Source organism: Melospiza melodia, chromosome 1 (genome assembly GCF_035770615.1).
Source record: "Melospiza melodia melodia isolate bMelMel2 chromosome 1, bMelMel2.pri, whole genome shotgun sequence".
NCBI lineage: Eukaryota > Metazoa > Chordata > Aves > Passeriformes > Passerellidae > Melospiza > Melospiza melodia.
The window spans coordinates 122,355,389-122,367,247 of NC_086194.1; the positions used below are offsets into that span (position 1 = coordinate 122,355,389).

Below are 11,859 nucleotides of genomic sequence, written 5' to 3' on the forward strand. Positions count from 1 at the left end.
TTTTACAGCTATGTTCAGAAGAGTATTTAACTTGGAGTAGAAATTTGCTCTTTCCTCAATAGTTTCAATTTTGAATGAGGTCAGAAAGATATTCCTGTAATAAAAGCAGGAACAACTTCTCCTTCCACAGGTACTTAAAAAATTAAAAGTGAAAAAAACCAAAAACAACTTACAGGTCAGGAACTACATACTAATTGGCTTTACTGTGCTTGAGTTACTATTTATTCTAAACTGGCACCAGCAGTGATGTGCAGAGGGAAGGAATCTGCTGTCCACAAAGTCTCTTGTGTGTCCACATTCACACAAGCACAAGGAATAAGTTCTCTGGAGTAGCTCACCTACTCATTTAAAGATCAGTTCAAAACCAAGGATTTAAAATCTCTTATTCTAAGTAACCAGCTGTCCTGTCCAAGCTTCACTTCCTTCAGAAATAATTTCACAGACATCAGATCTCAAGCATTCTTGAATAATTTACGGCCTGGAGGGTAACAAATCTTTTTCATGAATATCTGTAACCTCCTACTAATAAATAATTAACTGTCTGGTCATTAACAATACTAAGAATAAAAAGCATTAAATTTCACAACATGGAGAATTTTTTTTTAACTTTTCCACCGAGTCTCCTTATATATTCCAGGAATGCTAAGGTTTGATGTATCAAGTGTTCCAATACTAAGAAATTCCAACTAATAACAGGACCAATAAAATTTATTAAGTATTATATTTACAACTATTTACATATCCCTTCTGTAGATTAATATTAAAATAGACAATATACAATTTAAGAATTTTAATTCAAAGGCATTTTGTTGGAAAAAATAGGCTCTATTACGAGACCACCATATAAGAGAAAAAGGGTTTGTTTTACACAAAAATATTTTCAGTATAGGAAGTCATAGGTATGGCATTACAACAGCAGACTAATATGAAGTATGATTTTGTAAATATTACAACAGTTTAGGTATCAGTTATTGAAGGGAAGGAGTTCAGAGTCCTGTGGAGCATGCAATACAGTTCAATCCTCTTACAGTTATGGTGATGAAACAAGCAGCTAAATCAAACGCATGCCATACAAAAGGGAACTGCCAACCAGGAACACACTACACTTAATAAAAACAACAACTTTGGTCCAGTAAAACATTAGACAAAAACAGTTTTACAGTTAAAATATCTATTTTATACAGGTTTGAACATTAATTACAAGACTATTTACATTTGCACAATATGTATAAAATAAATTATTTAAAAATGAAGACAATATTACATCTTTTTCCAAAAAGAATTCTGTACAGTAATTTACAAAACATCATAAGATTGATTCTTTTTCGCCAAGTCTTACACTTTCTTCCACAGGCTTTCTCATCATTTTTCTGTGGGAGTTCAACTGTTACTGAAGTTTCATAATACAAAGCTTTATAGCAGATTATAAGTATCGTTTGCTTTTTGGTGGATGTTTTAGTTATTAACAGCTTCCAGCGCTGTAAACTCACCAGGTTTTGTCATCTTGTTCAGCAATAAGCCCTAAAGCTACAGGCAATTTTAAAACACAGATAACAGCAGTTACTGGGAATCTGAATTTAAAATCAGCATCCATCTTCTGTGTTTGAATGAGTGTCTATGCCACACTTCTCTGTAGGAACACCTGAATTATGGAGAAAGGTAGTATTCCACAGAATTAAGTGCTCTGTCTCAAAAGAAAAAATACCTTTGTGCATCACTGCACCTCAGTCTCCAGCTGTCCACGGCGAGGGACGAGCCAGACGGTGCCGGCTGTCATATGGGTGTCAGTTCAAAGTCATCATTAACATCAACAAGAGGAACATAGAACTCCTGAATTTCATAAATGCTGATAGATTTGTAGGTAGCAGGATCGAGCTCTTGCAGTTTAAGCTGCCACTCCAGTCTCTGCACTGCGTTCAGCGCCGCTGCTTCGTGCTGCTGCCTCATCAAAAGGCACGTCTGGTTTGAAATTGAGAAAGAAGTTACTGAAGTATTTGAAAAAATATTATTGCAGCAAGTTTGAACACAGGAAATGTCTCTAAGAGCCTCTCTGGTGATAGTAAATAATTCCCCCAGTATATATTTAGAAATTTGCAGAATATTTCATTACACTACATGGAAACAAAAGTTAGGTTTTTTCTATACTGATAGACCTTCCTTTGTGTTGCCTCCACAGAAGCCCATGATACTGCACACAAATCTATTCTTTATTCATCTCATCTTCATATTGACATTAATTTTGGTTTGGTTTGTTTTTTAAAGCGGAAAAACTGAGACGTGTACCTTTAATTTGTCAAATTTATCATCAACGTCTTGCAGCCATGACATGAACTGCCTTGCATTAAACCGATCCCTCACCGATGTTTTGCTGTCATCAGTCTGCAAAAAACAAACATTTATTAAAACCTGATGATTCAATCTGACACATTAAAACACAAAACCTACTCTGTGGGACATAAACAGTAAACAATCCCACAAACACTGCTTCCCATGGAAAAAGAGATTCAAAGTACAAAGGTATATGAAAATATAAATGTTGACCAACACTTCCCTCTGTGAGCCAGCTGCTCACTAAAAATGGGTATTTTCAGACTTCCTCAAGCTATTTACTGTGCTCTGGTTTTGAAATTTAGAATGGGAAGCTTAAGGATTTACACCTTAAAGTCTTAACTAATAAAAGATCCTTCCACAAAACTACTGTCTCTTTTTTCTCTTTAAAACACAGTATCAAATCAATATCCCTCATGGAAAAGCAAAAACATTAATAAAGGAAAAATTAAGCAGCCTTATTTAACTCACTACACAAGTATTGAAAGCAATTAAAAATATTTCCGCCATCACAATCCCCAAAAGGAGATTAAAAAATTGAGCAGACCTGTATTACATCCTGCTTAATGAAATAGTTTTATTTTTAGTTCCAACTTTTTCCAAAGGATTTGGAATGTTACATCTGTCCACTGTGAAAAATTAGATATAGTCTATGCACAGTCCTAAAGCCAGACTATGCCAATCTAACATTTAAATTATAACCACTAAATACAAGAAGCTGCTGTTCCTCTTTCAGAGAGAAAAGAAGACACTGCAGGAATTTGTACACTGTAGCAGAAGGAACAAAAAGAAGCCCAACCAAATGTGCAAAGATTGACCTTTCTAGAGAACAAAATTAAGTTGTTTGCTAATGAGGTAACAGGAAAATTGCAGGATGCACTACAGGACAATGTCTTCTTATGCATCTACACTCTTCCCATTAAACAAATTTGAATCAAACCATCAGGCTGGTAGTACAAAACATTGATTTCAATTATATAAAAATGTATTTCATAATTTGCTGAATATGATATGCAATGTAGTTTCCTAAGAAAAATTACCACAGACCAAAACCCAAAGTTGTTGAAGCAGTGAGGGGGAAGGAGAGGCATTTTATTGCTCTTGTTATTATATAGATGGTAAAAAAATGGCAGTACTTGGGGGGGCACATCTCAACTTCTCCCCCAACAAGGATTCCTTTTGTTTCATAAATTCAAATACAGAATCAGCTTACTTAAAACAAATTATAAAATGTTAACTACAAAAATGCACTTATGTGCACAACTCACATATTCCTCATCTCTAAAAAGCTCAAGGCCTCTGAATTGGAGCAGAAATAAAGCAAAGGATTTTCCGAATTTTGGAAGAGAACAATTTTTGCCCTATCAGTTAGAAGTACTAAGGACATGATGCTTTAAAAATTCATCCGTGTGAAGCTTAAAATGAGACAACAATACAGTCTCCATAAACTGCTATCTCCTGCTGAATCACCTTGTAGGGCATAGCTCTAGTTCTTTAAAGGCTGGGTAAAAACGTAGCAACTGACTGAAAAAACACTGGAAGCTGTAATAATTCTACAAAGGGCTGTAGAACTAATGTAAAATCTCTCAATGTTGGAAATGTACGTGTTTCATTTTAAAATGCCCAACATCCAATGCACCAATACTTTTATTACACCCAAAATATCAACATTTCCTCCTTGCATTATGTGCTTCTCACAGCCACTGTAACAGGTATCAAATGCTGGTTCTGTGTTTGCTAATTGGAAAAACTGTCCACTAAATACCAACACCACAAGATAATTTTATCTTAGAGATACAGCTGCAGCCAACTTTTGAGTGACAGTCCATACAACATACACAGATTGTGAAGCACATTTCTTATTTTATATGTTTTATTCAGGACTAAATACTCACACTGAACATGTAAATTACAGGGCACAAGTAAGTCATATAGAGTCTGAAGTAATTTTGAAAAAGGTTATTCCATCTGGTAGCATTCAACATTTCACTGCTGGTCATCTGTTTTTTATGGTACAGTTCTAGCAGCTGCCTTGTACAGAGGAGGGAAGTGTAATGTGGATACGTCCACAAACATCTCCAGAGTTCACAAACCAATTTCATCACTTCACACACTACTGCATTCCAATTATCTGGATTTCTGATAGATGTCATCTTCTATGCTGATAATTTCTTTGCTCTTGTTTAAGCTATATTCGTAAGCTTCAAAAACGTGTTCTGTTTATGACTGAAATCTGTTTTTTATAACAAAATCAGCAGAGGAATGTTCTTATTTTATCCATCTCATAATTCCTGGATTTGAAAGAAAACCAGACACGGCAGAAAACAGAAAGAACACACACATACACACATATCCTCCCATTACTGTACACCCAATGGAGGCCTAATATAAGTAACAACCTATCATGGGCATAATCTTAATTCCAGGCAAATCCACGACAATTTTGCTATGGGAACAGAATTCTCTCTGAATGCTTGAGCCAGGCTAGCAAGACCTTTTTGTCTGAAGCTGTGAAGGACAAATCTTTACCTGAGCATCCAGAGGCACGTTGTACACCTCAGCATCCAGCAGCACAGTGCAGGCACTGAAGGGCAGAGTTTGATTAGCCAAGGTCCTGGCTGCTCGGTAGTGAACACGTAAAACCTCTTGCTCATTAGAGACAATAAGCTTTTCCTAATTAAGATATCAACATATAGATATACATTTAGTAAGTTAAACATTCATACAAATATCCACTAATTCAAACATATCTTTTCAGGGCTTACACTTTTGAACACTGTGAGAAATTGGATGCTGAAGGTAGGAGGGGTTGTTCTTCTAATCAAATAGGAAATTGCAATTTGATGATGCAAAGATTGTCCCATGGATGTCAGAACTGAAAACACCTTCTCCTTAGCCCCAGCCTCCACTGATGGCTGAACGTTTCCACTTACTGAGGCAAGTCCTGGTTAATGAAGGTGGTGAAAGATGAAAGGTAGGAGGAGCATAGGCTTAGAATACACATTTGTGAATGTTAACTGTATGAAGCCTTTTCTCCAGGCACACTGGCCAAGCAAACTGAAGCAGAAATGCATTATTTGCATGATGATGTTTTTAAAAACAACATGCAATAACTCCCTAAATTCACATCTGCATAAATATTCTTTCCTAAACTGAGACAACAAAAATACAACTCACTTGACAAAACTTGACTTACAGTTCTATAAAGTGGATATAATTTGAAGAACAGCCTATATGAACAAAATAACTAGGAATATGTGTAATTTTTTAAGACACAGAAAAATGTTTGTATGTGTTTACTGCTCTACAATAAAATGGCTCTAATTTTTATCAAAATAAAAGAAGGTACATTATAATATTATAATATATTTCCTGTTTTTCAGAAAACAGGAAAAGGACCACCTTTGCTTTGGTTAGAATCATAGAGTCTGTGCTGGAATGGACCTTAAAGATTATCTATCTACAACTCCCCAGCTGTGGGCAAGAACACCCTCCACTAGACCAGTTTGGTCAGGGCTCCCCACAGCCTGGCACTGAACACTGCCAGGGATGGGGCACCCACAGCTTCTCTGGGCAACCTGTTCCAGTGCCTCACCACCTCACAATAAAGAATTTTTCTTAATATCTAATCTAAATTTCTCTCCTTTGGTTTACAACTGTACCTCCCCTTGTCTTATCACTATTTGCCTGTGTTAAAAGTCACTTTGCCTCTTTTTTACAAGCCCCTTTAAGTACTGAAAAGAACCAATGAAGTCTCCCAGGAGCCTTCTGTTATCCAGGCTGAACAGCCCAGGTTTCTCACTCAGTCTGTTCTCCATAAGAGAGGTGCTCCAGTCCTCTCATCAGTTTCCTGGCCCTGCTCTGGAGTCACTCCAACAGGTCCATGTCCTCTTTCTGCTGGGGACCCCAGGGCTGGATGCAGCACTCTAAGGGAGGGATGTCCCACCAGAGCAGAGTAGAGGGACAGAATCCCCCCCCTTGCCCTGCTGGCCAAAGTATTTTTAGTTGCAACTGATTTCTTTTCACTCAGAACTTGAAACACGTTTACAATTTCTGTGCTACTTATTTAATACTCTTCACTGAAATTCTAAATTCAAGAAAAACCCCTCCCTCAGCTGGGTTTGTTAAGTCACATCGAAACTGTCAATTGAAAAAGTAACACACTGGGTTTGATGTGGCAACTCCTTGTGCAACTATGTGGAAATCCTTGTGATGCATCCATGTCAGAAAGGGGCCCTGTCTGTGCCCACAAGCTATCTGGCTCACAATATTGGCATCTAAAGCTAGGTTACCAAGGAAAAAGGGGAACCTAAAATTACAGAATACTCATAGACCAGCAATAGTTTCTCTATTTCTGTGCTCAAAATCAGTGATGACTACAGATGTAACTCTAATATAATGTTAGGCAGTTTCTGAGCAGAATATTGCCAAACATGTTTCAGTCATAGAGCCACACATGTCTCCTCTCAATACAGAATTTACTTTATCTTCAATTCTTTTAACTAAGTCAATTTAGATCTGAAGTCTACAATCATCATTAGCTTTTAAAATGACAGTGTGAAGCTTCCTTCCCACTGCTTCTAGAATAAATCTGGGACACAACTCAGAGCAATTAACAGAAAAAAGCTGTTGTCTTACCAACTTGAGGGTTCTGCTAACAGCTGTTCAAACTATTTTGCCCCCCCCACTTCGAAGTTTCTCCAATTAATAAATTTGGATAGAAAGAAGATTACTTCTAAACATTGTTAAATTAAGAAAAATGTAGTCTGTTTGTTGAAAAGGCAAAAAATCCTAAAGCTTAAATCCAGGACATAAAAAATAAATTAATCTCACCCTTTCAATACTGTGCTGTAAGCGCAGTTTCATCCTTACAACCTCCTGTTGTTTAAATAGCTCCTTAAGTGGGTCCGACAGTGATGGAGGTGGTGTAATCTGTGGAAAAAGTTTTATAAATAATATAGTGAATGTGTATTTCACATGTTTAGCATTGCTTATGTGATCTATTAAAAAAAAAAACCCCAAGAAACAATAAGGCATTTTAAAAGAAAAATAATTTTACTTTTTTAAATTATGTGAATTCAACGTGTTTGCAGTGTTTGCAGTAAAAGGTTTTAAGAATTCCATACCATAAAATTAATAAACCCAAGTGAAAATAGCATTTCAAGCTCTTTAGAGCTTTTAACCAGTCATTATCAGCATTCCATAGCTGTTCTTTTTAAAAGGCTATAGTGTAGAATATAGTAAGAATACAACTTGCTTCCTGTTCTGAAGATTCTTTAAAGCACAGCTGTTTGTTTTGAGAAGATAAAAACTGCCTAGCAAAAAGCAAGAAAAAAGTAAAAAAAAGTAAAGCATTGCTAAAAAAAACCCCCAACCCCTTCATATATTCATACAACAGCAACAGCATTTTATACTGCACAAAAGATAACCAACCATACTCCTAATCTTGCAATCACAGAGAACACAAGAAAGCACAAAAAGTAGACTAGAGACCCAGACACTAGCTTGAAAAAGTGATTCTTCCTGTCAGTTATTTAAGTAAGTTTTTAAAAAACCTTATTCCTTAGAAAGAAAATAATTTAATAATTTTAAAAAAATCAAATAGACTTGAGTGACATATCAATGCTGTTACTGATTTGCTATACTATAAACATTTTGCATCTTCAGTCAATTACAGTAAACAGCCAGAATTACTGTCTGGTCTGAGCTGTAATGAAAAACATTGAGAAGGCACCCGGAGCCCTCCTGGCAACTGCAGAAATCAGATGCTTTTTCAGAAGTAAATAATAAACTTCTTGGGAGTTTTAAGGCTCCACCCAAAGTTCACTTTCCTTTATGCCAGCATGGGTTTTAACACCTGACAGATGTAAGAGCATGCTGACAGTTCAGCATGGGTTTTAACACCTGACAGATGTAAGAGCACTGATACTGCTTTGCAAAGACCCATTCAAACTACATGAAACACTGCCTACTACCACTGATACTCAAAAACTACAGCTCAAATACATACCTGCAGTTACTATACCTCATACCTAACCTCATACCTAACACAAGCAGAAAGATTAATAACTCTTTTCAATAAAATAGATCCTTCAACTGTCAAGAAGAAATAAATCCATTATGGAAATACAGACACACTGTAGGTTAAACTAGATTATTAGTATCAATCTTGCACCTATACACTCCAGCAATGAAGTGATTTATCTACCAGAAATGCTTGAATTAGTATTATATTGGAAAATTATTTCGGGACATTTTTTTTCCCAATTGGAAGTTAGCCAATGCCTCTGGAATTATAGCACATAATCTGAATAACTGATTGCAGTTAATTCCTTAAATTATTATATTGTATAAAATGACATTCAACTCCTTCACATTTCAAACTACAAAACAAGATACACTTCATTTTTCCAAGTGAAAACAGTTTGGTTCTCAAACCAGTAATGTTTATGGCATATGTCATTTTGTGTAAAACAGCAGTATTAAAAACAAATACACCTCCTATAGTCTATTTTTCTTGAAGATTTTGCATTCATGGTACAATACAATAGTGCTGTCACAGTCTTTCAATGAAATAAGACAAAATGCTTGTAAATAATATCAAGCTTTAGTTTCAAGAAACCCAAAACGTCTCCCAAAATCTCCACTATTTTGCTTACAGAAAAGCACACAGATAAGAAGCAAGACAGAGTATCTAAATAAGCTTTGGGTTTATGCACATGGATTTTCCAGAAATAAAAATTTCAGAGCTGGCAAGCATCCTTATCACTCGAACAATTTCACAGAATCACAGAATGGTCTGGGTAGGAAGGGACCTCAGGGGTCATGGAGTTCCAAGCCCCCTGCCATGAGCAGGGATGCCACCCACTAGACCAGGGTACTCAAGGCCCCATCCAATCTGGCACTGAACACTTCCAAGGATGAGGTATCTACAGTTTCTCTTGGCAACCTGCTCCAGTGTCTCACCACTCTCACAGTGAAGAATTTTTTCCTACTACCTAATCTAAACCTCTCTCAGTCTGAAGATGTAATGTCACTACATTTCAAATATTTTTAAATGTTATGCCCTTAAATTTACAGACTGATTGTGCAACAGAAATAAGAATCAACATCATAGAAATAACCTGACAAGGAGCTGATCATCTAGACAGCAGAGCTGTGTGATATTCTATTTAAATGTGTAGAACTCTGTTTCAGCAGATTATGCTCAGCCCTGAACACAGATTATGTTCAGACTTGTGTGACACTGACAGGTCTCCATGACCCCAGAGATCCCTATTGCCACCGGATACATTCATAAACTCTTCACTCCCGCCCAGCCCAGCACCACCTGCCAAAATACTACATTTGGTTAGTCATTTATGGAATTTTCTGGTTTTTCCTCTCTTCTTGGAAACTTGGGAAGGGTGAGCCTCAGATCCTTAGGAGTCTGAACACAGCATTAGGGCAAGTTGCACACCACCTGCTGGAAATTCCAGCTTGTGAAGCAGCACTGGATTCAGACAAAGGAAATTGGTTTCTTTGAGACCAGAAAGTCTGACTTAAAGGCTCTGAGGCAGGAACAGCCAGAGGAGCCTCCTGGACCTTCCAGTCAAAGAAACAACTACTACACAGAACACAAAAAACTGTGTAGGGAAAATACAAACACATAAGTTGGACTTGTAAGAATAGAGCATGAAACTAAACTCCACAATAAAAAAGGTGCCCTCTGTTTTGCATAACCAAAGCATCAAACTATTTTAAGGGCCCAGACTCCATAGAGAAGAGAGAGAAGCAAACGGGCCCTGCCTGCTTCAGAGAATTCTCTTTTCCCAGTCTGAGAAATGACCCAGAAAAGCCAGACAGATCTTGGCCTTGTGCCTCTGCTCCACCTCCCTTGGAGCCAGCCATTAGGGCAGGTTGGATTGGCCAGAGCTCACATTCAAGGCATGCCCTTCCCATCTCCAACACATCCAAATCCATCAGCAACTTTCCTGCAGGCCTTGCATGCTTCAAAACAAATCCAGCTACAGCATCAACTCTTCACTCTATAAACCTTCAATCTCTATTTTGCCGGCTACAAACCTCCACTCTTCTATGTCATCCAAACAACTGGCCTGCTCTAATGCTCTGTTTCATGTATTTTGAACACAAGTTTCTAGCAATACCCTTAAAAGTAGATCTTACTACTTGAGTTTCTACAGCAATGCCAGGGAGACTGGACAGAATCCCCTTTACTAAAAACACATCTGCTAGATAGGCACAGGAGGATGGCAGTGAATCATCCTGGCACCTCCTCTCAGGAGACAATACAGATAAAGATGACTGAGCCCTGTACAACATGGAATAACCTGAAAGGCAACAGAGCCAAGTACAATTGAAATTTCTCTGTTAGAAGAACCAGATTTGTTTCCTTCTATTTTGAACTGACCTGATGTCTCCTACCTTATATTTTGTATTTGTACTGGTGAGAGAGAAGCCATAATTCATACATGAATATCCTCACAGCCTTAGGTGATCCGGGCTGTAAGTTACAATATATAATCAAGGCTGTGGAAACAAGGTTTTAGCACACCATCTCCTGGCTCCCACCTACAGCATGTCTGAAGTTCATCAGATAAACCACAATGCATCATTAAAATTCCAATGCAAAGAGCAGTAAACACACTGTTCCATACACCAACCATTCCAAGTCTCAGTGTCAGAGCTAAATATGCAGTCTCCACACAGACCTACACAAAGGATATCTGTAACACAGCAATAATTAAAGAAAGAGTATCTACTTTCTCTCCATGTAAATTGATGAGGCAAAAATTTGGTTAACAGAGAATCATTAGAGAATTGAAGGAAAAAACTGCAAAACAAACATGACAAAAAGGTATTTTTCCAGTTGCTTATTAAATTCTGCATTATAGGCATAACAATACGCTATTAATATTTCAGAGAGACTAAGCCTAGTCTTTATTTTCACTTTATTGGACAATATGTACAAGAAAAAAACACTCATTTCTGAGAATGAAATGATCCTTGGTTTAGCAATTCCCCTGTTCACGGTATTTGTAACAGGAATTATTATGACTGTGACTTTCAGTGGTGACAAAATAAAATCATTAGACTGCGTACACAAGCAAATTCTGCCAGTAAGTTAAATCTGAAATATTACTAATGTTTTAAGCAGTATTTTTTTTCTGAAAGGAAACCTGAGAAGTTTTATCAAAATTGCACACAAGTGACAGTAATTAAATAAAGCACTTAGTCATATTGGAGATTTTTTATACAAACAAAACTGAATTGCTTAGAGTATCTTCTTATTTAGAGCAAAACTCATGCTTTTTCTTACACTTTAACTCTAATGAAAATAATCACCAATTTCCCAATAATTTATTTTGGCTTCTCAAAATTTATTATATTCCTTTTTGCTTCTAGGAACTTGAAATAAAAAGTTCCACCTGTTTTCTCTACTATCTGTAGAATATAACCAGGAGCATCAAAGTATATACAAAACAATTAACTGTTTAAAATATCACTACCATCAGAACATGTATGTGTAAG

At 36.8% G+C, this 11,859-nt stretch overlaps 1 protein-coding gene across 2 annotated transcripts in view; it reads right to left on the reverse strand.

Moving 5' to 3' along the window:
- Positions 1-690: 690 nt before the first annotated feature.
- The window catches only part of ANKRD12 (ankyrin repeat domain 12), a 59,630-nt gene continuing 48,461 nt past the window's right edge, over positions 691-11,859 (reverse strand). For both annotated transcript variants that reach the window (XM_063166209.1, XM_063166217.1), the window contains 4 exons: positions 7,162-7,260; positions 4,858-5,001; positions 2,284-2,379; positions 691-1,959 (listed from right to left, as the gene is read on the reverse strand). In XM_063166209.1, coding sequence (XP_063022279.1) covers positions 1,774-1,959; positions 2,284-2,379; positions 4,858-5,001; positions 7,162-7,260 — 525 coding nt within the window. In that variant the 3' untranslated portion in view covers positions 691-1,773. The remainder of the gene's footprint in view (positions 1,960-2,283; positions 2,380-4,857; positions 5,002-7,161; positions 7,261-11,859) is intronic.